Source organism: Lampris incognitus, chromosome 15 (assembly GCF_029633865.1).
Source record: "Lampris incognitus isolate fLamInc1 chromosome 15, fLamInc1.hap2, whole genome shotgun sequence".
In the NCBI taxonomy this organism is placed as follows: Eukaryota; Metazoa; Chordata; class Actinopteri; order Lampriformes; family Lampridae; genus Lampris; species Lampris incognitus.
Genome location: NC_079225.1, coordinates 34,557,222 through 34,585,055, shown reverse-complemented (window position 1 = coordinate 34,585,055; position 27,834 = coordinate 34,557,222). Strand labels below are relative to the sequence as shown.

The 27,834-nt window shown below is 45.8% G+C and overlaps 1 protein-coding gene across 4 annotated transcripts in view; it reads left to right on the top strand.

The window, feature by feature from the left end:
• Positions 1–27,834, top strand: part of cdc42bpab (CDC42 binding protein kinase alpha (DMPK-like) b) — a 127,632-nt gene that overhangs the window by 12,203 nt on the left and 87,595 nt on the right. For all 4 annotated transcript variants that reach the window (XM_056294069.1, XM_056294071.1, XM_056294070.1 and 1 more), the window contains one exon: positions 24,925–25,016. In XM_056294069.1, the coding sequence (XP_056150044.1) occupies positions 24,925–25,016 (92 nt within the window). The remainder of the gene's footprint in view (positions 1–24,924; positions 25,017–27,834) is intronic.

Here is a 27,834-nt window from a genome sequence, read left to right as displayed (position 1 = left end):
GAGGTGCAATGTTAGGAAGAACAGCAGCTGTTTAGATGAGGCCAGACCCGGCTCTTTGTCCACCAGCACCAGCCGCCCCCATTCAAACTCTTCCTTGCTCCCTCGCTCTCTCTCCATCTGCTTTCTCAGTTGCTCTCTGGCTCCCACTCTTTACATCTATCTTACTCTCTATCGACCTCGGCTGTCTCACTCAGCATCGTTCTCCATGTATTCCGCAATGCTCCGTTGTCCCGAGTTTCAATTGTGATTTCCCTTTTCGGTTGCTGTTTCTTAAAATCTTTTTCGCTCTCTTCCTTTGTTGTACTCTCTTAGTCTCGTTACATCTGTTTGCTCTTTTTCTCTCTCCCCCTCCCTTCCCTGCCTCCCTCATCCCCCTCCCTCACAGACCGTATCCTAGCTTTGCCTAGCGACAGAGGATGGTTGGTACGTGTGTGTGTGTGTGTGTGTGTGTGTGTGTGTGTGTGTGTGTGTGTGGTCTGTTTGCACACACGAGTGTATGGACATACACCAGATAATGTTTTGTGTGTGTGTGTGTGTGTGTGTGTGTGTGTGTGTGTGTGTATTTGAGAGAGTGAGAGAGAGAGAGAGAGAGACTTTGCAGAGGTTAAGTCGGTCAGACAATGCAGTCAGTCCAACCAGCAGTGTCCTGACTTCACAGAGCTGTGCTGCGTCCTAAATGATGCATTATTTTTTTTGTGCTTTGAAGACACACACACTCACCACTGCAACACATGCAGCCAGTTATGCGACTGACGCCGTTATCCTTTAAGTCAGGCTGCTATACCTTAAAAAACTGCCTGTTAAATGTAAAGCATTGGAATTACGCCTTTGAGCAAGGCACTTGGCTCCCAGCTGGTCCAGAGGAGACGCCTACGGTACATCCACTGGTTCACTGTTGCTCTGTATAGCTGACACTGATGGAGCAGTGTCCTTGACTTATGATGTGCTGGTGAATTTCAGGGTGACCAGTTCTATTTTTGGGCCTACCTATCTATGTACTACACGTCTGCGTCACATTTTTGTTTTGCATTGCTTCTGATTACAAAGTCATTTGATTTTGTGCAGTTGCGGGGAGGTATTTGCGTGTGTTTAACTTCTCTAGTGTGTGTGTGTGTGTGTGTGTGTGTGTGTATCTTGGGCTCAGTACATGGCGTGCACCCATCCCTCAGCCCTCCTGGAAACGCATGACTCTAATTACGTCAGATAGGCACACAGTCAGTCAGTACTTCTAATCCATCTGCCATCTGAATGACAGCCATTCACTCACACAGCGGGGCCTCACAATCAGCCGACACGGTTGTACATCAGCCTACCTCCCGGACCTGAATCACTGCGTTGTGTGGCTCTAGGTTCACACCGATAATAAAATGGAGCCCCTGTGCTGTGTGGTGGTGCCCCGTCTAATGTGTTTACATGCTAGCCCGTAAGCACGATGCCCTCGCGGTGCTCGGAAGAGTTGTTGCACTCAGGCTATGAGGAAAATCAGGTAGTGGTTTTGTGGTTAAGTTACTGAAAGTGGTTTCGGTGGTTGTGTGTGGTGGAGTAGTGCTGTCTGTCTGCATGTTGTGTGCGCTCTCATGTACACCTGCAAGGAAAGCTGTGTATGACTTTGTGTGTGTATCTGAAGATATTTAGCTCTGCATTCAGTATAGATTCCTTCCCTCAGCAATTACAATCCCACCCACTCGACCACCTCATCTTCTAGTCTCTCTCACACACACACACACACACACACACACACACACACACACACACACACACACACACACAGAGGAAGCCTTGGTTTCTGCACCCCCCCCCCCCCTTGAGACAGCATGGTGAAGGAAATCCTGTGGTCGTCATGATTGTCATCACAATTGTCAACCGCTGAGACATTTCTGCCGCTAACCTCTATATATAGAGCTCTGCCTCACAGACCGCTTCCTCCCCACACTTCAGGTCATGATACATACGCAGCCGTTGAACACAATGCTGATGAGTCTGTCTTGGCGAGCTGATTATTATTCATGGGAAGTTTTTCTCGTAGACCACATCCGTTCACCATGTCTGTTTGTTTTTTTGTGAAGCTGCGGAAAGTGTGTTGGGAAATTGTTGGACTCTTACAGTGTTATCTGGTGTCCATTGCTGGTTTCACAGCGTTTCTACGGAGTAAATGAGCTGGTCGCTGTCCGGTTTTACATTTGCACTGATTCACAGAGGAATGCAATTCAGTTCAGCCAAAGAACATGCTCGGTGAAGTATCTTGATGGAACTAGTATTACATTTGAAGCATCAAGTTAACACTGTCTGATTGATATTGGAAAATGTTCATAATTGGGGGGGGGTTTGAATTTACCCCCATTTCCCACAAAGTCAGGGCAGACAGACAAATAACTATTTATCCCAAGGGGAAATTCATCTTTCGCAGAAATAGCGTACACTTGAGACACAATATGAACATGAGTTAAACTTGGAATGATAATAAAGCAAAAAAAAAAAAAAACTTTTAAAATTGCCGTGTTATTGTCATGGTACATTGCACTACTTATTATTTTGATCCTAATTTAAATATACACACAAAGCACATTCCCATGCTGCCTCTCTTGCTCACTGATCGCATCACGTCCATTCCAATAGCAAATTGTGAAATTCGCTTATGCCTCATTAACTGCAATGCTTACTTAACATGAGGTGGAGTTTGAGGGCCCCCCCCCTCCGTTTTCCCTCTATGGGAGTCTACATTCATAAATAGCCCATTAATTGATATTGTGATAATTATTCTCCATATGCTGATGCTAGTTCAGCCCCTGTGGTTAGCTAGATGTTTACCCTTAATTGCTTTGAGTATCCATCTGTTTCTAAAATGGCTTATTAGTGTAAATCTGTCCCCCACCAGACCCAGACATTCAATGATTAAGGATTGCTGTCAATGTGGCATTTCCATAAGTTATTAAAATGATATTCTAAAGATGAGAAAATGGCTTAAGTGAGACGTTAACCCAAGTTTGTATTGCTTCACTATGCAAAAACTATAGTGATTATCTATCCACCTGATTTAGCATTACTTCATGGTGTCTGCTGTAGGGGAGCGTGGTGATGGCTGAAATTATATTCCTGATTATATTTTTCAGACATTGTGATTGTTGTTACCAATGATGGCTATTATTTAGATGATTTTCCTTTACTATTTGCATGTTATAGCGACATTTTTATTGTTTTCACATTTTTATTATATTTTGATGAAATTCTTTAATGTTTTCAGAAATATTCTACAGTAATTGCAGAAACAGATAGTTGAAGACCAATGATTATGTAGCTTTGTGTGAGTCTAATTCAAACTGGCTTGTCACATGTGGGTTTTAAAGGTGTGTCATGGAAGATGGATATCTTGTGTTGTGCAAGTCATCCGAATGAATTCTTTTCAGCAAACTTTGCTTTAATCCACAATCAACTACAGCTATGCTGGTAATACTTGTTCACCTAACCTAAAGAAGTCTTGTCTGGCTGTTGGTCACCTCAAAGAGCCCTGCTGCTTCTCACCAGTTCAAACGGAGATGTTACTCCAGGCGTAGCCGGGAAGGTAGATTGTGGAGAATTGGTGTTACCGATCACCTAGATGTCTGGTGTCCTGGTCAAAACAAGGGCCCGTCTCCACCGTAGCCTCCCACGCCAACGCAATCTGCTTATCAGTGAGGTCACTTGTCTCGTAGCCCTTATCTGGGTTTCTGCCCTGCTACTGCTGGGCAGCTGTTTCCCTTTGCCGGCCAACAGTGTTGGGCCTGAGCTTATTAAAAAGCCCCTGGTGGATGAGACCCTAGTTTTTCCTCCCAGTCAAACTGCCACCTGGGTCACCTCATTGCTTATACTAATCATCTAAATGAAATCTTTCTAGATGATTTAAATTAAAAGATAAGGGATGGTTTGTGTACAAAAAAAGTGACTTGTTTTGCAGTCAGGTCTGAATCAGAAATCCCCCCCCCTTTTTTTTTCTTTTTTTTGTTGCATAGTGTTGTTGTCTGCTCTTAGAGATCTTCCAGTCTATTTGCCATCACTGCACAACCACCATCACACCAGTTACGCAGAGGAAAAGCTTGGCTCTCTTGCAAAAGCTTGGAACATTTTTTTCATGAAAGAAAAAAAAAACAAAAACGTTGAGCTCCGCTAACTCCTCAGCATGGCGAAGGTACATTCCCTGCCTCCGGTCTTGAACGTCTCTGGCTTTCTGTCGATCACTTGGACCTGCTTGCCTCCCTGTACAAATATAATTCATTTCGTTTTTGTAGCATTCGTGTGTATCTTCCTCTCGCAGGAGGCATGTCTCAGCACGCCTGCCTGTAGCCAGATGCATATTTTTCAGGATGCTTTTGGTTACAAGCCCCAGCACTGACACCTTTCTTTCTCCAGGTTATAATTAGTAGCCAAGCTCGTCTTCTCCAGCGGCGGGAACTGCTTGTGGCCTAGAAAGTGTCTGTTGTGCAGGGCTGTAGCTGAAGGGGAGCATATATATATGTGTGTGTGTGTATGTGTATGTATATATATATATATATATATATATATATAGCTTAGCGTCTCGGTCCCCTCCATTTATTTTGGGAGTGGAAAGCAGTAATTTAGTGGTTTTCTGCGTCAGTAAGCTACGCAGCCTTCCCATTATTGTTTGTGTCTGTCGTAAGGGCAAAGGTCAACACCTGCAGTAGAGAACAGAAGGCAGTAGCAGTGTGTGGGTATCATCAAGGGATCCAGGTCCTTTCTTTTTTACAGGACTTTGGGACACAACATGGAGATACATTTCCCAAGGAAATGCATCTCCTGTTTTTCTTCCGTTTTTCTTTTTGCTGCTTGTTAGTCAGCATTCCTTTTTTTATTTTACCTGGCCTTGATGTTAAGAATGTGTGTACACACATACACACGAACACTGTGACATCCTCTCAGGATTAAGTAATAATGAAATGACAGCGGTCTCTAGAGGGCTCCATGGCGGTGTATATAGTGTTGACTCCTCTCTTAAGACCAACACACGCCGGTGCGAGCCGGCGTGTGTCTAGAAGGACACTCCTGCATTTTCAATATAAAACCCTCTACACCACTGGCATCTAGCCCCGAGTCGCATGTATTTGGCAAACCACGACCTCTCACAACACTAAAATTCAAATTCACAGCCTTCGACAACCCCTCAAACTTGTATTCTCGATGGTGGGGCGGGGGGGGATTTAGCTGGTTTTGCAGAGCAGTTCTAAATACAGAACCTTTCATATTTGACAGATGTCACCTGGCGTTTCTTGTTTGCGCTACAGATGGCTCTTGATGCGAGTCATTTGACTCGGCGCTCTCCGGCTGCGCCAGTGTGTTTGACTTGCATCATGTGATACATTAATTAAATTCATCTCAGGTGCCAGTGGGTTGACTGTCGCTGTGCCTATTACATTGGTGGACTTGACTGCACATCACCTGTCCAAATTTTGTTTGTGTCCACATCAAGGTTATTATATATTTTTTTGTTTTTGTTTTGTTTTTAATTTTTCCCACCCCCTTTTCTCCCCAGTTGTACTTGACCAATTACCCCACTCTTCCAGGCCATCCCAGTCTCTGCTCCGCCCCCTCTGCTGATCCGGGAGGGCTGCAGACTACCACATGCCTCCTCCGATACATGTGGAGTTGCCAGCCACTTCTTTTCACCTGACAGTGAGGAGTTTCGCCAGGGGAACATAGCGCGTGGGAGGATCGCACTATTCCCCCCAGTTCCCCCTCCCCCTGAGCAGGCGCCTTGACTGACCAGAGGAGGTGCTGGTGCAGCAATCAGGATGCCCACATCTGGCTTCCCACCTGCAGACACGGCCAATTGTGTCTGTAGGGACGCCCGACCAAGCTGGAGGTAACACGGGGATTCGAACCGGCTGTCCCCGTGTTGGTAGGCAATGGAATAGACTGCTACGCTACCAGGACGCCCCAAGGTTATTATAGTTAACTGAAACTAGGTGTGAAAAAAACTTTTTAGTTAACTGAAATAAGAATAAAAAATAGACTTTGGAAAAAAAGTCAAAAGTTCTTACCCTAGCTAACGAGGCTAACATTAGCTATCTGGCTCCGGTAAAAGATATTAGCCATTTATTACACCCTCGTCTGATTATTACTAGTTTTCTTAAGCAAATACAACACCTAATTAAATATTTGTTGTACGTCCTCAACATTTTGTGTAGGCTTCACCCGAATATATGGGATGTTTCATCATTGGCACCTGTGCGACTTGGGAAAAACACAAACTGTTTGACCGATGCCGTTACATACATCATGGGTGGACTTGGGTGCAGTGATTTTGTGGCGGTCGATGTTGTGGAGCATCACTATGCTAAACAGCATTAAAATCTTTTTTTTTTTTATACTTTCAACAGAAATGCCAGGAGTGACTGCCAGCAGACTGCATCATAGCACTGGAAATAAAAATAAATCAAAAATTTATTTGGTCAGCCAGTTTATCTTGGCGGGCTGTCCCGTTTTATTCCTTATATGGGAAACACTGAACTGAGAAAATAAGCCGTAAAAATTATACTTACTGGCCCATTGCTGTTATACACACAAACACACACATGCACCAGTTTGTCCTTTAGTTTTCCTTTGGAATTATGGGTCTCCTCTCATGAAGCTGATTTATTGGGCCGGATGCTTATACGTTGCCTCTTGTCATATTCTGGTAACGTCGGAAGGATCCTCACATCAGTGGCCCTCTGGAAAGAGCTTTGAGTTCAGTGTCAGCTGCAAAATGGCACCCCTGGAGCTGGTAGGAATCACTGCCTTGCCCCACCTCAGTAGGTCAGAGACTTGTTGGTGAGATGTGTTTGATGAGGGCACTGTCTTATAGCAAGTCCCGGTTAACGCGGCTGTAGAGAACCGTACAAATCACCAATATGTGCAAGTTGGACTTTTATTTGCCGTCATAGGATGAGGTGCTTTACTTCATCATACTGTGTAATGGCAGCTACTTCTAAGTTGCAATTTTTTGGCAGAAGGAAGCTATAAATGCATGGTTTCATATTTGAAAAAGCTACAAGGAATAAGTCAAAGAGCTAGTTTTTGGAGTCATTACTTTGTCCTTCAATTGCCAAGTTGCATAAAATGATAAAATGTTTGTAAAAGTTGCATTTTTTTCTTTTACACTGTAGCTCACTAATCTTGAAATGCCACATTTGTCATTTCGTGGGCAAGATTTAGTTGCAGTAGAAGGTCATTGCTATCGAATAATATAAAATAAGACAACCTAAAATAGAGTTCTTATAGCGACGGTTGCAAATATTCATCGTGGGAACAACCATGGTGTCGACCCTGCTCCCTGTCCGCCTTTGTCCCCACCCAGCCTCGGGTCTTTCCTGTCAGCCCCAGCCCGAGCAGACCTAGCTGGGCTGTTTCCCAGAGAACAAGAGGGGGCTTGGGTTACCTCCGTCATGGCACATACCGCCACAGGGAGCTTGCAGCCGGACACATCTTAACACTGAGCAGAAAAGACCTGGGTCATCTACGAAGCAAATGGCAACTCTTTGTTTGTTTTCTCCAGTGACGGAGAAGGGGAAGATGGGAAGAGTTGTGGAAGGGAGGGGTTGCGTGTGTGTGTGTGTGTGTGTGTGTGTGTGTGTGTGTGTGTGTGTGTGTGTGTGTGTGTGTGTGTGTGTGTGTGTGTGTGTGTGTGTGTGTGTGTGTGTGTGGAGAAGGTCACTAGAGACTCGTCTGCATTGCTTTGCTGCTTTCCAATCATCTGAAGTAGCCTCACCCCCTCTACCCTGTACACCCCCCCCCACCATCCTGTATGAACCTCTTTATCACCAGGCAATCCTGTTAAGACTTCATATCTCTCTGTCAGGGGACACCTGACTCAGAAAGCATCATGGAGAAAAACAAGAGAGCTTGCAGACGATCGATCCAAACACAGCTATGCACAAAATCAAAGTACAATCACGGTCACAATAAGGAAGGGAGATGAAACAAATTCACCTGGAAAGCTCTCCCTCCCTCCTTTCCCCCCTCTTTGTATCCTCTCTCCTATTTGTCCTCTCTTCCCTCTACCACTCCCTTCCTCATCTCTCTCTCTCTCTCTGTCCATCTCTTGTGCCTGCGGCTGAAATGAAAAGCGAACAAAAGCCAACAGAAATGTCCTCCTGGCGTTCTCGGGGTTTTATCTGTTTTAGTGGAGCACCAAGGTCTATCAGTGTTTCAATATCAAACATTACATGCTATTATTGGACCTGCAGCATAATTGTCTTTACATTCGACTTCATATTCAAACCTCATCCACACTTAAACTGCAACACCTACTGGAACTGAATTGGCCAGGGTGCAAACCTGGGTCTTACAGTTGGAATTAACCCCTGATCCTGGTATCGGCAAAAATTCTCAAAAACAACCCATTTTCAAACACTGCTGTTATTTACAGACATGAAAAATTTACCCACGCCTGTGAAAAACACAAAACAGACACATGAGTCTGTATATGGCTGAGTTTAATCACTCTTTATTGCTTTTATTATTGTTTATTTACGCGGCATTTCTCCCATGTTGTCCTAAACAAGTCGATGGCAGTGTTGGAGCTGTCCCCTTGCGTGTGCCTTGTGCAGCCAGCGCTGGCTCTTGTAACTGTTTTGTCACCTCCCAGTGTTTTCTGTGGGAGCTGGGGCCTCAGACGGCTCTCAGGGGCTTGCTGTAAAGTCATTTGTTCCTTTTGACAGTCAAACAGCCGCTTCACACGGTAGCCCATGCCTGTTTCGCTGGTGACCACCTCCTGGGCTTGGATCTCCCCTTATTGGGTGTCCTGCTGAAAGCCAACCTGGCTGAAGAACTGTCTTACATTACTGCTCCAGATTGGGGCACTGTCACAACCATTATTTTGCCAAATGTTGTGATGATGACCTTTTCTTCTTCTTTTTTTAAATCATTGATGATTTGAGGAACTTAAGTAACTGCAAAATAGACATCTAATTTCAACATTTTGACTGTTTTCAGTGACGTGAATGAATTATTTCTGTACTGGCAGTATGAGAGTATTCTACATTTAATTGAGGAAAACTAAATTTCTGTACATTGTTCTTTTGGGGGCCCTTTTTCTCCCCAATTGTATCTGGTCAATTACCCCCCTCTTCTGAGCTGTCCCAGTTGCTGCTCCACCCCCTCTGCCAATCCGGGGAGGGCTGTAGACCACCACATGTCTCCTTCAATACATGTGGAGTGGCCAGCTGCTTCTTTTCACCTGACAGTGAGGAGTTTCACTAGGGGGACAATCCGGTGATCCCAATGTTGGTAAGCAATGGAATAGACCGCTACACTACCCGGATGCTAAAATTCTGTACATTTAATACAGTCAGTATCATAGTCAGTTGGAAAGCCCTATATCTGTCTACTGTGTATGATGATTTTACAATTAACATTAAGATTGCCATCAAAAGCAACCTTGAAACATGTTTCACTTTTGTTTGATTTAAAACGCACACTGTCGTTAGAAAACAGTTAAGATGCGGGGGCGTCCAGGTAGCGTAGCGGTCTATTCTGCTGCCTACCAACACGGGGAACGCCGGTACGAATCCCTGTGTTACCTCTGGCTTGGTCGGGCGTCCCTACACACACAATTGGCTGTGTCTGCGTGTGGGAAGCCGGATGTGGGTATGTGTCCTGGTTGCTGCACTAGCGCCTCCTCTGGTCGGTCGGGGCACCTGTTCGGGGGGGGGGAACTGGGGGGGGAATAGCGTGATCCTCCCACGTGCTACTTCCCCCTGGTGAAACTCCTCACTGTCAGGTGAAACTCCTTGCTGTCAGGTGAAAAGAAGCAGCTGGCCACTCCACATGTATCGGAGGAGTCTGCAGCCCTCCCCGGATCGCCAGAGCGGGTGGCGCAGCGACTGGGATGGCTCGGAAGACTGGGGTAATTTGCCAAATACAATTGGGGGGGAAAAAGGTGGAAAAAGAAAAAAAAAGAAAGCAGTCAAGATGCTGACATGAGATGCAGTAAAGTTAATTCTCTTTTCAAACATCTAATTGTGAATGATAATCTCAATCACAGCGTCTTGCTTGATATACCTGCAGCCCTGCAGCTCTTCATGCAGATGCATCTTGCACAAAATTGACGACTATCTCTGCAGTGTAATCAGCGTGCCCTACTTCTGACACCAGTGGAGGCACATTTTATCACACTGCACTCTCATCGCAGGTGCAATCGATGCGACAGTCAATCAAAAAAAATCTTCACACCAGGACTCGGGCACAGGGCCTGCCCAGCCCCTTTTCTGTTCCTCACTTATCTACACTTGATATGACGAAGTTCTGTTGACACAGAATTGTGTAAATCAACTTGTTTGCCATGTGGGTTGAACCCATCGATATGCGGGTTTGAAGATGCCTTTGAAGCAGCCCAGACGCTTCCTGTACAGAGAGCAGAGCCAGTCAGCCCGGCCCATCAGCTCTGGGGTGATTTTTTTGTTCTCTTCTTTTTTTGTTTTTTCCCCCTCACATAATCTTGCTGGGTGTACTCTCACCACAGCAGTTCTCTGGTCACAGCACTCCTCAGATCTGAGCTATTGTTCGTTCGAGTCCCTCCTCTGGTCTTTTCCTTGGTGTCTCTGGTTTCTTAATATTTTGGGAACATCCTGTTTGTGTGTTGCAGCGGAGCACAGATTGTTTGGCTTTAAGTCTCCCAGCCCTGCCCTCTTATTAGTGTGACAGGCAGACAAATCTATTGATATGAAGGGATGGAAACACGGAGGGATGGTAGCAGAGAGGGGCAAAGGTGGGTAGGAGAAAAGATCGAGAGCGGCACAAACGGAGAGAGAGAGAGAGACATGGTAATGGAGCAATGCGCAAGGGAGAAACAAAAGAAGAGTGATGCAAAGAAAAAAAAACAGGTGAAGGAGAAGAGAGAGGCTTGAGGGCTTTTTCAGAAGTGGGGGGTATTATATTGGAGCTGGGAGTTGGGCAAGAGGGCAGGTGTTGCAGACAGACAGAAGTAATGTTCAGGGAATTCTGGTGTCTCTGATGTGCAGCCTGGCATTTAAAAGCAATTTAATGGTCCAGTGCATGTTTACATGTAATGTAATTTATTCCCCAGGTCACTCCTCATGAGTTTACAGTGTGTATTAATAATTCACCGGCACACTTTGAGCTCTCTGATAGCTAGCTGACATACGTCATACATGACAAAATACATGCTGGGGTCAATATGTCATTATGGCCGTTCCCACTGGCACTGATTATTGGGCGCAAATAGTGGTTTGTGCATGTGCATGCATGCCTACCTGCCGTTTGTCTCTCTGGTCAGTACTTGCCACTTATCCTTTCCACCACAGCAATTAGAGGCTGGGTGCCTTGCTCAAGGGTACCTCGACAGTTCCAGCCAATCGAGGGAGAGTGTTTCTCGTATAAGGCTGTGGGTGTCTGCCCGTGTGCCCGCACACTTATATCTGTGTGTTTCTCACGAGAGAGAGAGCGAAAGAGAGAGAGAGAGAGAGAGAGAGAGAGAGAGAGAGAGAGAGACAGAGACAGAGAGAGCTAGAGGCAGAACGTGATCAGGGCTGGTTCTGCCTCTCTACACATGTGGTATTGTAGCCCCCGGCTGTGAGTGTGACATGAAGGGGCCTGGTTCAATTTCCATCTGTAATTTGGGTAATTTACTGGATGTTTTTGAGCTACTTGCAGTCGAATTGCTAAAAGGGACATATTTTTTCAAAGTCCCTCTGGCGCTGAGTCACTTTTCCCTTTTAAGGGCTAGGTTATTATTACAATCGCGCAGCCTTGATTTCTACCTTTGACCTTAATGTGCTATTTATTTAGCCCTCACTTTTTTAGTTGTATGTATCTTCCCTTTATTTAACCGGGAAGTACCTTTTGAAATGAGGCAGCTTTTATTTCGGAGAGACCAAAGCCCGCCGTCTACAAAAGTAGCAACACTGAAGGGTCTGGAACTATTTTAAACATCATGCTATGTGAGTCAGTTTGATTCATCTGCTTAAAAAGAGAAACCCGGTTGGTAGCAGTTTAGGCCCAAATCTTTCAGCGACGAGGGCTTTTTTTTTCAACATGTGGTGTAACTCTCTATGAGACAGCAGTGGGAACTATGAGACAGGGCTGATTCCAGTAGCAGACCTCTGGACAGACCTCAGGAGGAGGAGGAGGTAGGCGCTGTGCCTGTGGGATACCTGCTGACACAAAGGAACCGAGATGTCACTGACGTAGCCATTTTGAATCAGAAGCTAATGCGTCAGGCGGTCTAGAATCGTATTTCCTTTGAGGTGATTCACAGCCCCAAGCGTTTTTGATGATGTGTTCTGCTGAAGAAGAAAAAAAAGCAATGTATGAGCAACGGTCAAAAAGGAAATTACAGATGTGTGAGTATAACGGGATGATTTTGATCAGAACAAAAACATATGCCCATAAAACCCCAAATTCCAGAAGGCATCGGTGGAGGGCGTCCAGCTGGCGTGGCGGTCTATTCCGTTGCCCACCAACACGGGGATCGCCGGTTCGAATCCCCGTGTTAGCTCCAGCTTGGTCAGGCATCCCCACAGACACAATTGGCCATACAAGTCTTGGCCGCTGCCCTAGCGTCTCCTCTGGTCGGTCGGGGTGCCTGTTCAGGGGAGGAGGGAGGGGGAACTGGGGGGAATAGCGTGATCCTCCCACACGTTACGTACCCCTGGCGATACTCCTCACTGTCAGGTGAAAAGAAGCGGCTGGCGACTCCACATGTATTGGAGGAGGCATGTGGTAGTCTGCAGCCCTCCCCGGATCGGCAGAGGGGGTGGAGCAGCAACCGGGATGGCCTGGAAGAGTGGGGTAATTGGCCTTATACAATTGGGTAGAAAAAGGGGGGCATTGATGGTACAAGTATACATATTTTTTGCCTCAACCTTTAGTTATCCAGAGAAGAAAGACTGACTTTTCATGCATGCTTTTAGTATTCCCACAGTAACGCCCGCCTCCCAAAAAAAAACAAAAAACAAAACGAAGAATAAGGAATTCATTGACCATGTGACATAATTAGAAAAGTAGTCAGACACTAGTCATGAGTGGCCCTTTATAACCTAAGCACAGTCAGATCAGAGGCCACAGTCCAGCCTATAATTTGCCTCCTCTTTATTACATGGAGTATTTCATTGGCCAAGGTTTACATAGCCCAGGAAAACTCCCCAGCCTGTTACGAGGTGCGATAACGCCGCCCCCCTCCAGCGGTCCTGCCACGGTCACAGGGAACGGAAGGCCATTCCCAGGTCTCTCTCCACTCCCATCCCTCTCTACATCCCTCCCTCTCTCTTCTCTTTCTGTCTCATTCCTTTGCTTTTCTCAGCTCAGAAGAGAGAGAAAGCAAGGGAGAGCAGAGAGGCAGCAGGGCTTCCCCTGCTGCCTCTCTCTCTCTCTCTCTCTCTCTCTCTCTCTCTCTCTCTCTCTCTCTCTCTCTCTCTCTCTCTCTCTCTCTCTCTCACGCTCTCTCTCTCGTTCTCTCTCTCTCTCTCTCCGTCTCCCCCTGTCTCTTGCAAGCGGCATTTTTGTGTCGTTACCTCACTGCGGTTGTAAATAATCCCTGTTATGGTTTCCAGATGTCCCTCCATCCCAGGCTGGAGCTGAAGCTGGGGTTGTATGAGTGTAAAGGTTGGACACTGTAACCGTTGCTAGCCGAGAATGAGATTCTCTCTCTCTCTCTCTCTCTCTCTCTCTCTCTCTCTCTCTCTCTCTCTCTCTCTCTCTCTCTCTCTCTCATTCAAACTCTCCCATTTTTCTTAGCACTGAAATTTCCATTTTCTATTTCTTTAATTCTCTGTTGTCTGCTACTTTTTCTTTCCCCCCTCACTGTCTTATCCTGTCTGTATTTACTGCTAATTTCTCATTGGCTCCCTCCAATGTGCCAGGGTCTCAGTCTTTCTTTCTCTCATTCTCTTCCTTTCTGTATTTCTGTCTCTTCTGTCTCTTTTATTCTAGTTCTTATTAATTTCGCCGTCCCTTTCCTACTGTCTGTCATTCTCAAACACTGGTTTCATATTTTTCCCTGTCATACTCTTCTCTTTCTCTGCATTTTTGTGCCTCCGTCGGCCTCTCTTTCTTTAGCTCCCCTTTTCCTTTTTCTTTCTCTCTCTTTCTCATACAGAAACACACACACACACACACACACACACACACACACACACACACACATACACACATACACGTTTAGGTTTTCCTTCTCTCCCTGATTAGTCTGTGTAGCTCTATTCTATCTCTCTCTCTTTACTTCTTACCCTCTCATCCTCCCTCCCTGGTCCATATCCCTCTGTACGTATTTCAAGTAGCAAGGGAAAACAAATATACATTGGCACATAAAGGCACAGGATTTGGCACACACACACACACACACACACACATACACACACACACACACACATATATATATATATATATATATATATTTCATATACTCACTGAGCACTTTATTAGGAACACCTGTACACCTGTTTACTCATGCAATTATCTAATCAGCCAATCATGTGGCAGCAATGCGGTGCATAAAATCATGCCGATAGGGGTCAGGAGCTTCTGTTAACATTCACATCAACCATCAGAATGGGGAAAAAATGTGATCTCAGTGATTTCGACCGTGTCATGTTTATTGGTGCCAGACGGGCTGGTTTGAGTATTTCTGTAACTGCTGATCCCCTGGGATTTTCACGCACTACAGTCTCTAGAGTGGTGTGAAAAACAAAAAGAAAATCAAGTGAGAGGCAGTTCTGCAGGTGGAGACGCCTTGTTGATGAGAGAGGTCAATGGAGAATGGCCAGGCTGGTTTGAGCTGACACAAAGGCTACGGTAACTCGGATAACCGCTGTGTACAGTTGTGGTGAGCAGAAAAGCGTCTCAGAACGCACAACACATCGAACCTTGAGGCGGATGGGCTACAACAGCTGAAGACCACGTCAGGTTCCACTTCTGTCAGCCAAGAACAGAAAGCTGAGGCTGCAGTGAGCACTGGCTCTCCAAAACTGGACAGTTGAAGACTGGAAAAATGTAGCCTGGTCTGATGAATCTCCATTTCTGCAGTGGCTCACAGATACTGATGTTAGGGTCAGAAATTGGCACCAACAGCATGAAACCATGGACTCAACCTGCATTGTGTCAACAGTCCAGGCTGATGGCGGTGCTGTAATGGTGTTGGGAATGTTTTCTTGGCACACTTTGGGCCTGTTAACATCAGTCAGTCATTACTTGAATGCCACAGCCTGAGTATTGTTGCTGACCATGTGCATCCCGTCATTGCCACAATTTAGCCATCTTCTAATGGCTACTACTTGAGGCATGGTAATGCACCGTGTCACAAAGCAGAAGTCGTCTCAAACTGGTTTCATGAACATGACAACAAGTTCAGTGTTCTTCAGTGGCCTTCCCAGTCACCGGATCTGAATCCAGTGGAACACCTTTGGGATGTGGTAGAACGGGTGATTTGCAGCACGAATGTGCGGCTGACAAATCTGCAGAAATTGTGCGATGCAATCATGTCAACACGGAACAGAACCTCAAAGGAATGTTTCAGACGTCTCGTGGAAACCGTGCCACGAAGAATTGAGGCTGTTTTGAGAGCTAGGGGAGGCCCTACCCACTATTGGTATAGTGTTCCTAATAAAGTGCTCAGTGAGTGTATAAACAACTGCAGTTTTAACACATTGAGACAAAGTTTGCACGTACACACAGACACAGCCTATGTATGTCTAACTCACATATGATATGTATTATATTGCACTCATGGCCACCACACAGATGCATAACAGCAACCATGCAACCGTGCACACATATTATACACACACGTGTATACACACACACACACAGCCAACATGCATACTCAAACACAGTTACACAATCACTTCAGATGTAATAACACATGAGGTGTATATTACACACATCCAACACCCACTTGCACACACTGTCTGCTTTGTAAACAGACATACAATCCGTATTATACACACCGAACAAACGCGGACATGCACACACATGCTCAGCCGTTTTCAGACACCCTGTGGAAATGGCCCTGGGTAAAGCTTGGTTGAGAGTATTGAGCATATCATTTGTGGGCCGGCTGCTAACTGAACACACTTGCCTGCAGTTACCAAGTTTCACACAAAAATGACTGTGACTTCTCTCCTTGGTATGGAGCGTGATGGGCCTGATAACCACTCTGCAGTTTGAGCCAAACCAGTCTGGCTGTGAGGATTAGCTGGCGTCACTCATGTTTTTCCAGTTTCACTGCATCCCAAGGCCTGGTACAGGCAACACTCGTGTTTGTGTCTCTGTATAGGCAAAATGTTTATGTTACTTTGGAGACTATGTAAGTAAGTGTGTGTGTGTGTGTGTGTGTGTGTGTGTGTGTGTGTGTGTGTGTGTGTGTGTGTGTGTGTGTGTGTGTGTGTGTGTGTGTGTGTGTGTGTGTGTGTGTGTGTATACATACTGGGGCTGCTTGTAACTGCATGTCGTCTTTATCTTCCTCTGTGAATGTGCAACTAGATCAGTGCGTCCCGTCTTTTTGTCTATCTTTGTGTGTGCGTGCTGTGCGCCTGTCTCTTTGCTTCTGTGCACATGTTCGTGCAAGCATATTTACATCCACGGATCTCTACCCTTTAAAGCACTCAATATGTTTAAAGAGACTGACATGTCATCGTGTACCAATCTTGGCTCGTCAGCCCTGCGCATTGCAAAACCCTCTTAAAACAAAGGGCCCCAGTCTCACTCAAGCTGGAATATTCACCTTTTAAAGCACTGCAAAGGACCCATGCCACACCTCATCACAGCAACCGTTGCTATGTTTGGACCAACCCTGTACACTTTGATAGTAAGAAGAAATATAAGTCTGCGTAATAGCTGTTGTAAAGGGGTGCAGTGTCACAATGAGCCAGCGCGGCGGCCACAGGAAAGGACAAGAGGCGTTGATCCCTGGGTAAATTTGGGTGAGACCGGCAAGCGGAGACGGTTTATGTTTGTGTTAGGCTGTTTTTAAAATTTGACCAGGCATACTGAAATAACATTCTGAACACGCACACGCACACACACACCCAATTGAATTCCATGTATGAATCATAGGCTGAAGCAAGATGTTGATCGCTCCTGTGTGCTTCAATAAGCCACCTGTCACTGGAGTGACTGCAAATATTTTTCTCTCCAGAGGAGCAAGTGATATAATCTCCTCGCCGGCCATGGTGTTTTTAATCAAAAAGCAGCCGAGTCGCCAGCTTTTTACATACGTGCTTGTCTGGTATAGTTATAGGGAGCTAGTTCTGTGTGCTTGAGTACGTTACATCTCTCTGTGCCTGGTTGTGTTTTGTCCTCGCGCAAGTGTGTCTGGTATGTGTCTTAGTATCTGTGTGTATGCGTCAGCTGTTGTGTGTGTGTGTGTGTGGGTGTGTTTGCGTGAGACCGTCGATGGCTTGTGTGCATGGTTGTATTTGTTGTGTGTATGTGTGTGTGTGTTTGCTTTGTTGTGGACAGGGTCTCTGGGCTCTTGGCTCAGAGATGAAAGACATTTCTCATCTGGGTGGTTTAGCTAAGCTCCTGAGTCAGCATGCAGCTACTAATCAGTAGACGAGAGGGGTCTCTTCTCTCTCTGTCTCTGTCTCTTTCTCTGTCTCATTCTCTGCAAGCCCTTCTTTCCCAAACCCGTTCCATTACACCTTCCATATAACCATATGCCTCTGGAAGGCCTGACAGTGTATGGACATATTATTCTCAGGTCTTGAAGAGTTTGACAAAAATGAAAGACATTTTCAGAAAGTGCAGGAAAAAAATGTCAGCGAATCCCAATTTCCTCCTGACTGCTCATCCTCTTTTAAGTTTGAGAACCCCAGGGCGTTCGAGTAGCGTAGCGGTCTATTCCATTCCCTAACCAACAGAGGGATCGCTGGTTTGAATCCCTGTGTTACCTCCAGCTTGGTCGGGCGTCCCTACAGACACAACAGCTGGATGTGGTTATGTTTCCTGGTCGCTGCACTAGCGCCTCCTCTGGTCGGTCAGGGTACCTGTTCGGGGGGGGGGGGTAGAGTGATCCTCTCACACGCTACGTCGCCCTGGTGAAACTCCTCAATGTTAGGTGATAAGACGCGGCTGGCGACTCCACATGTATCGGAGGAGGCATGCAGGTAGTCTGCAGCCCTCCCTGGATCGGCAGAGGGGGTGGAGCAACGACAGGGATGGCTCGGAAAATAGGGTAATTGGCCAAGTACAATTGGCGAGAAAAAGGGGGGAAAACTCCAAAAAACAAAAACCCAAAAGTTTGAGAACCCCGGTCACCTCGGTATTCCCACTTCTGACAGAATGCTTTAGTATCGTGTGGCTTGGTGGCATAGTGCTTGCTCTGCTGCCTCACAGTAAGAAGGTTCGATTCCCGCCGGGGGTGGGGTTAGCACTGGCGGAGTTGTGTGTTCTGCCCAGGCAGTGCTGGTGTGCAGTGGCTGTCTGTGTGTATTCTGCATGTTCTCCCCATGCTCAGGTGGGTTATCTCTCAACTTTTAGGGGCCTTTCTGTGTGGCGTTTGCATGTTCTCACCACACTCACATACGTTTCCTCCAACATTAAAACGAACCCCAATAAAAATATGCAGAACACTCTCCTGCCCTGTCCCTGACCACGACATGGATTTCCACCTGGAATTGGTCCCCGGGTGCCAAAGGAAAGCACTGCTCCTGGCTGCCTCTGGAGGAAGGACAGCAGGATGGGAAAAATGCAGGAACATTTCTTCAGCCAGCACTCCACTCATGCATGTGTGTGTTCCAGTGTGTAGCTGTAAGACGAATAAAGTCTCTCTCTCTCCTTCTTAAATAGCACTACGGTTTCTGCCTCCTTTCAAAACCTTCATCAACAGTGTCCCAAGTGTTGTTGCAAATGGAAGCTGGGCAAGATACTTATTGGGATAAATCATGTTTAGGGAAGGTTGACAGAATGCACTGAATGCACTTATCTAGCACCACCCTGTTTCACATTCATATGGTGACACGCTATATACATCAGGGAGGTTTCCATTTCAACCTTAGCTCTCCTGTTTCGGCCACTGAGCTGCTCCATTGGAATGACTGAAGCTTGCATATCTTGGTCAAGGACACATAAACGGTTGTTGCTAAATGGAGAGGAGAGGGTTTTTCCATTCATTTTCCTGGCTGGATTAGAATTGGAACTGACTACCGGCTAGACAGGCTAGCTTCTCGGACCTCTTGGCCTCTGCTCTGCCTAGACGACATGAGTGACAGCTTGGAGAGTGGAGTGGGGGTGTATGTTGGTCACTGGCTTTCCAACAGTTTTGACTGGTTTTAACAGCTGAAAAGGAAGCTCCCATGCTTGCCACGTTCTTTGCTCTAAAATCTTAACCATTCAGCTAGTATCTTATCAGTTACTGTTGTCAGTGGGGAGAGGTAATGTGATGCTGCTCCACTGATAAAGAGGGTAATTACATTACCTGCTTTTGGTGCTGAGCACTGTGTTTTAGCCATCCTGAGACACAGGACAGTGACAGTTGATAGACATGTTGGTCTTGTTTGCTAATAGCTAGCTTTCACAGCTACGACTGTCCTCTATGAAAGATATTGAAACCTTATATTGACAGATATTGAAGGCTCGTGCAACAGCATGGCTTGTGCAACAGCATGGCTATGAACTGGGAGATGTCGAGGTTCCCACCGATGTCAAATAAGTCATGCTAATTGGTAGGGAAATATGTTTGCTGTATGGCTTAAAAGCGTCGTGGTTAATGTGTTGTAATTGCTCTTGCATAATGACGGAAATCTCAGACCTGACTATGCAAACCCAATGTATACTCTACTGCAATGTGGTGGAATGAAATGTTGGGCAATGAAATACTGGAATCTGTAGGTTAAGTGAAGTGTGTGTCATGCTGCTACTATAAAGATTTCTTTATTAAAAAAATTAAGATAAATAAAACTCAGAACAAATAATAACACCACCGCCTTATATCCAAAGATATAACACACATTGATGATTGTGTCTTTTTTTTTTACATAATTAGATAATTCAGTATGGCCCTGCTGGTAAGATAAATAAAAAAGGTGTGATGGGGCTTCCAGGTAGTGTAGCGGTCTATACCGTTGCCTACCAACACGGGTATCACCAGTTCGAATCCCTGTGTTACTTCTGGCTTTGTCGGGCGTCCTTACAGACGCAAATGGCTGTGTCTGTGGCTGGGAAGCCGGATGTGGGTACATGTCCTGGTCGCTGCACTAGCGCTTCCTCTGGTCGGTCAGGGTGTCTGTTCAGGGGGCAGGGGGAATTTGGGGGAATAGCATGATCCTCCCACGCGCTACGTCCCCCTGGTGAAACTCCTCACTGTCAGGTGAAAAGAAGCGGCTGGTGACTCCACATGTATCGAAGGAGGTATTGTGGTCTGTAGTCTGCAGCCCTCCCCGGCTCGGCAGAGGGGGTGGAGCAGAGATTGGTACTGATGTGTTGTTTTTATTTTTATTATTATTTAGAGGTGACAATTCTAGCCAAATGCATGGAAATGTAATTCAACTGCCAAATTTGGCCACTCTCATCAATTTAGGATTCTTGGTCTAAATTACTAATGTAATTGGCTGGTAAAACAAAGATAATAATTCCCGAATTTTTTTATGTACCAGCCACTGTGGCCAGTTGGGAAAAAAAAGTTCCTGCTCTCCATGAAAACCATTGAGTCATGCATATGAAGGGGAGTTGGTGCTGGAGACTGATGGATATTTAAAGCTGACCATTTAGCTGCTGGTCTGTATACATAACGCGTAGTGGGCTTCATGGAGAACCACTTGCTAGAGAGACCGTCCTTCAACTAATTTCCTCACAGGGATCAGTAATGTCTGCTCAGTTAAACCCAGCATTTGGCTCCTGGTGTGCTCAGTGTGTGTGTCTTTGGAAAAACTGGAGTGTGCAAGCTTGATTTACGTCAGGTGTTCATGTTAGCCTCCAACCTACTTGGTGGTACGGCTGGGCTGTGTTTGAATCATGCTGTTAATGTGTGAGGTAGATCTACACTGGTGTGTGCTGGGGCATGGATACGACGGTGCACATTGGGCTACCCACTGTGATCCCCTGCCCCCTAGCTTTGGCACGAGTAGGCCAGATGTCACTGTGGGCGGAATGGAGAGAGAGAGGGGAGAGAAAGCGAGAAAATAGTTGTTGAGCTCTCAGTGGCCTGTTTGTTTTATTTCAGCAGGCATTTCCCTTTTTCACAATGGGGGAATGTCTTTTTCCTGGACAGCGGAGGTTCTGTGAAGTCATGGCAAGCAGATGGTTTTAACGTGTCGACTGGTCGATGAGAGATTGCAGATGGGTCTTGAGTGCCAACTCTTGGCTGGTCGTTGGTTCCCACACACTCGCACAAAGGCTGTAGAAGACATGGAATAAACAGATGTTTGTGGAGTAGATGGAGATTGCCTCTTTCATGAATCTAATTGGCTGTGTGAAGATGACATGCAAATGTATGTGTATCTGGATGCATGCCTGCTTGTCTGTGTGCTATTGACGTAGGTCTTGGCTAAATCTGCTGCTAAATTGAACTATAGTACTGCATTAGTGCGGTCAGTCAACCAGCAAAACTCCAGATATGATGGTGACTTTGGTACGGCTTTTATGTGAAACATGCTCTGCGTATTTGTTTTTATCGCAAAATCAGCATATCAGTATAACCAATAGACTGACCTCAGTGAACCTGCGGCCAATCCAGGTTATCCAAGGCATGCTGGGATCATGTAAACCGGGAAGTGGTTGAATAGCTCCCCACAAATGAGGGAAATGCTGACTTTGTTGGCTATAGATGGGATCTCTAGCTAGCTTTGTGAGAGAACGCTGGTGACCCTGGCAGATCCCTCCCAAGTCTTTTTTTCCATCAGGAACCATAACCACTGGGAATAACAATAGATAGCTTTATCATCCAGCTTCTCAGCGTCCGGTGTTGTGTACCACAGGCAGGCGGTCACCCACATGTTGAGAAATGCTAGTTTTGAAAAGTCTAGCAGTCTTTCATGGACTGTGTTTTGATTGGAACTGATAGGTTTGTGACTGGTCACTGTAGAATAAGTGCAAGTGGTTTTTTTTTGGTTTTTTTTTTTTAAACCTAGGTCCCAGGGCAATAGTATAATATCCATTTTGGGGTCCCAGTCCCACCACAAAAGGTAAAAATATCTTGGCTGGCTCACAGACGATATTGTTGAACAGTGGCAATTTTGCTGATAGTAAAACAAGACTAGCTCAAAACCACAAGTATATTGCTGGACCGTATGTTCGAAATTGTGGCCAGTTTGTTAGAGGGATAGTCAGTGGTGGTGTCTATAATGTGAATTCTAGGATATTAAATGTTCATTGCAGCTTTCTATAGTGGTCCCAGTAATATTTGTTATGAATTCTTGGATATTAGATGTTCATCTGCAATTTTCTGTAGTGGTCCCAGTAATATTTGTTGTGAATTCTTGGATATTAAATGTTCATCTGCAGTTTTCTGTAGTGGTCCCTGTAATATTTGTTGTTAAAAGTCTACTGAAGCAGCATATCACATGACATGGTTAAGCTACGTTCGAGTAAAGAAAAAGGTTATAAATGCAGTTGAAAGAACAATACTTTCCACTTATCTCTTGAGATGTTTCATGTGAAAGAGCACTTAATTTAATTGTAAGTATACCTATTCTAATCATTTGTTAACCCTCCCTCCTCTTTCACCTGCTGCTAAACCTACACAAATGAGACAAAAAGAAACCATGTAATTCTCAAACCACCCACAAAGGGTGAAATGCACCCCCAACTGCGCTGCCAAGCAAATAGTGTCTCGGTGCTCTGGTGCTCATTGCGCGTATTGACATTACGCAATGTGCATACATTTGGTGCAAAATTGGCCCCGTTCTGGCGACCAGGTAGTGTAGCGTTCTATTCCATTGGCTACCAACGCGGGGATCGCCGAATCGAATCCCTGTTACCTCCAGTTTGGTCGGGTGTCGCTACAGACACAATTGGCCATATCTGCGGGTGGGACGCCAGATGCGGGTATGTGTTGTCCTGGTCTCTGCACTAGCGCCTCCTCTGGTCGGTCAGGTGCCTGTTCAGGGGGGAGGGGGAACTGGGGAGAATAGCGTGATCCTCCCATGCGCTACGCCCCCCTGGCGAAACTCCTCACTGCGGCTGGCGACTCCACATGTATCAGAGGAGGCATGTGGTAGTCTGCAGCCCTTCCCTGGATCGGCAGAGGGGTGGGGCAGCGACTAGGAAGGCTCAGAAGAGTGGGGTAATTGGCTGTATACAATTGGGGAGTAAAAGGGGGGGATCCAAAAAACAAAACAAAACAATACAAAAAAAATTGGCCCCGTTCTGTCCTCTATGCAAATGAGCCTCATTGCAAAAAATTTTCAGTTCACAAACACCAGTGCTAATGTGAAAATTATTAGCGTCTTCAGAGAGTTGGTGGTCACTGAAGCACATTTATAAGGGGTGTCATGCCCAGACTTTCCAGTGATCATGGCAGCAGTGTTGTAGCCAGGCGAAGCCATTGTCATGCCAGGCGTGCTCGTGAGGGAATGTTTTGCAGTAGAATATCAGTAGCAATGTCTCTTTTGTGACTCAGACCTTAAGAGGGGGCAGATAGCGGTTGCAAATGATGCCCAAGCCATGGTGCCATCAGCAGCCGCAATCCATTCTTTGTGAATTTGCCAGTAAAATGCTTTGTCAGAGTAATTGTTATTTGGGGTACTTTAACTGTGCACTCTCCCTCATGCTTCTCAATGCATGGAGAGCTGTTTTCTGTCCTCCTCTGCTCTATGCTGGACTGTTACAGTACGTAACCAGGTGTGGAAAGAGCCGCAAAATATTCTGTTCTTAGCGTGTCTGTAGTATCCATGAGCAGCAATATGATATTCCGTTGGTAAGCATGCTGTACCGATTCATTTTGAAAGAGCAGCGGCCAACAGGGAAACTCCCACTTCCGTGTTTACCATTGGTCACCTTATCCAGCAGCCCAGCCGTGTGAAACTAATCACTCAGTCAGTCACTCTAAATATGAACAGTCAGTCACGCTAACATGGTCAGTCAGTCAGTCAGTCAGGGTCATTGGTAGGGCTGGCCTGGTGGTCCGGTCCAGCCAAAAATATGTAAGCAGATACTTTAATGACAAAATGAAAACAATTTGCTTTTTTATCACACATACATGTTATACACATTAGTCATTGTTACATCAAATTTATCAAAAAATCAAGCTAATTTTATTGTTCATCAGAAATGATGCTAACGAAGCACAATTGAGTACATGAAGTGTCGGCATTATCCAAACCGCCTATCCTGCTCTCAGGGTCGCGGGGATGCTGGAGCCTATCCCAGCAGTCACTGGGCGGCAGGCGGTGAGACACCCTTGACAAGCCACCAGGCCATCACACAGGGCCGACATACACACACCCCACACACATTCATACCTAGGGACAATTTAGTACGGCCGATTCACCTGACCTGCATGTCTTTGGACTGTGGGAAGAAACCGGAGCCCCCGGAGGGAACCTATGCAACATGCAAACTCCACACAGAGGATGACCTGGGACGGCCCCCAAGGTTGGACTACCCTGGGGCTCGAACCCAGGACCTTCTTGCTGTGAGGTGACCGCGCTAACCACTGTGCCGTCTGTGTGTGTGTGTGTGTGTGTGTGTGTGTGTGTGTGTGTGTGTGAGAGAGAGAGAGAGAAAAAAAAACTTTTAATACATTGCAGCACAAGCCTGTTGAGTGCGTGACGCATTTATATATATGTCATGAAAACATTATCTTGGGGGGCAGCTTTGAGAAAGGGGGAAAAAAACCCTCAATTAGGGCCGTAACACACATGCATACACATATCATGATTTTGGTGAAACTTGTAATTGTTTGAACACGTCTGTGGTCCCTTGCGTTGAGCTTTTCACAAGTCCCTACTGGCTAATGTGAATGTACCCTAACTGTGTTCCCTATTTTCTCTGTCTCTGCAGCCAAGCCTTTCACCACCAAGGTGAAGCAGATGCGCCTGCACAAAGAGGACTTTGAAATCCTCAAGGTGATAGGACGAGGAGCCTTTGGAGAGGTAATTTACTTCCTTTTTTCTCCCTTTTCCCTGCCATACAGATTTTTTTTATTATACAGTGATCAAACAATGGATGCTGTAAAATACCACAGCACCTCATTTCCTGTCTCCACTTTTTCACATGCCCCTGTCATCATGGCGCCGTGAGCTTCAGGTGGCAAATTGTAGTCGGTCAGTCAGGCGTCTGACACTTTACTATAACTTAGCTGCAGAAGTCATCAGACTTCATTCCTTAAAATGACAATGCTGGAGAGAAAAAAGAACTCCACACCTAATTTTTTGCTGTTTATTGAGTAGTAGCTTCTAGTTAATACTACATAAACATTAAGTTGTTGTGAAGATTTAACCTTTGTTGGGAATTTTCACAACTTAGGTTGTCAGTTTTCACACAACTCCCAAAATCCACCTTTCGTACTTTGGAAAGTGGACTCTGCCTACTCTGTCAGCATCTGCGGAAAGAAAGTGAAGCGTTTGACAGCGTACAGTCTGTCCTTGTTACTGAAGAAACCGTGTCATCTGCTTGGTCGAAGCATTAGCCAAGAGATACACTTAGCTGAAGCTCAGTGTTTTTATGTAGCCGCTGGTCTCATTTTGACAGGATGTGCCTTATGACTTGGAACCTCTTTCCTGGAGACAGAAATTTTGCATCATGAAGACAGGATTATACCTGCCAGGAAAATACTATTCCTCTTCTGTCCTCTGATTCAAGGAGTGCAACTGTGTTGGCCAGATGGCTGCCTTTTGCTTGCAGATAAGTTGGTACACAGCGTTACTCTACAACACGAGCATGACTCTACTTGTAGCCTGGGTAAAAATTCTTACTCCGTCTTTCACCCTTTGCCCAGGAGAGGGAAATGAATTAAAGTGCAACTGACACCATCCCCCCCCCGTGTTTTTGTTAGCATCCGCCTGAGGGGAGGTTAACGCGGTGATGTCAGAGCTGGGGAATGTTCGAGGGACAGGTAGAGCGCTGGTTTGCCAACAACATAACATTACATAACGCCAGTGTCCAGCGCAAACCTCGTCTTCACTTCGGCCATTGTCTTTTTTTTAGTCAAGCTAGGAACACTTTCTTCCACGGGAGTATTTTGATGACTCCAAACACTCAGAACAAAACATATTATTGCAAGAATGTGGGGCTGAACCCTAGCAAGTGTCCGAATGGTGGCAGATTTTGACCAGTGAATTAAGTCCACTCCGCTTGTCACTTTTGTAGGTAGTCTTATCATTATTTGCTGGGTGTAACTCTCATGTGAGATGCTTCGGATAAAGGCGTCTGCTAAATGAGAAAATGTAAATGAGTTAGGTGAGTAAAAAAGGCCACGAGGCAGCAGTGAAAGTTGTCTGCCTCAATATTAAAATGTTGAAAAAGCAAAAAGGTAGAAACCAATTTACCCTTGCCCCCACCTCCCTTCCTCAAGCTTTTTTTGTTTTGTTTGGTTGTTGTTTATGAACTACAGGGTTTCTGTTTTACATAGAAACAATATTTTAGCTGGTGTGTATTACAATATGTGACATGCTGGAGACTGCAGCTCATTGGAAATATTTTGCAGTATACATGCAGACACAGACACACACACAGACACAGACACACACACACACACACACACACACACACACACACACACACACACACACACACACACACACACACACACACACACACACACACACACCATATATAGCACACTCATAGCATGCATACAGGCATAGTCAGCTCTTCCTCATAAAATACACACATTCGCACTTGGATGCTTGCACACAGACACACACAGTTTGCTCCTCCTTATGAAACACACACACACACACACACACACACACACACACACACACACACACACACAGTGGAGGGTCTGGAATCTAGCCCAGTGTTTCAAGCTCCCCCTGGCCTCGCCCAGCTTTTTACTGGAGTTCTGTTTCATGTGGACTGGATGAGCCACACTGTGATGCCCTTTAGCACATAGCAGAGGTGCCAAGTGGGGAATGTTTTGATGAGGATTTGTTCAGCCTTCATCATTATGTGATTCATTTAAGATTTGCTTTAAGCCCAAGTAGGCATACTGTGCACCACTCGATGGTATTCGCCACCCGATCTCCACGTGCACCGCTGACAAAAGGGAGCAGAGAGACAGACGATGAAAGGCGAGCAGGTAGACAGTGGGCGAGAAAGGCAATGAGAGTGAAACAGGAAGAGACCAAGATTGCTTGACGGAGAGAGACAAAAGCTGAGAAAAGAGGGAAAGGTATAAAGGGCTGGCCTCCAGCGCATTGTGGACGTACCAGGGCCAAATACGGATGCTCTGACTTCAGCCTGACATGCACTTCAAAATGTCTGCCGATTTGGTAACACCGCAGGAACTTCATGCATGTGCCTGTGTCTGAGTGGGTCATGTTTCCATGTATTTGTGTGTGCGGTGTGACTGTGTGTGTCCTGCGACGAGGGTACCTTGTGTGCCAAGTGCCCATGCACCCTCTGGCAAGCCAGCAGTGTTGTTATGAGTTACATGTAATACTAAAAAATAAAGTTTGAGTTTGCGTTCAAAGGCAGCGTGGTTGCCATTTGAATCCATGGCGAGGGTGGTTTTAACGTAGCCGCGACCACAACCGAGCGGCAGATCTTAAGAATGTGCGAGATGCAGCTAGTTGACTAACATCGCTGCCAGTTTTCCGTGGTTGCTGTTAGCGTCACAAAGCCTTTTTGTTTTACAGTTTGACAGTGACTTCCGCCGTTGAAACTCAAAACAATGTGGATGTTTAAGGCAGTGAAACATGAAAGCCGAGTCATAACGAAAGTCATGGAAGTTATTGATTGTGTTTT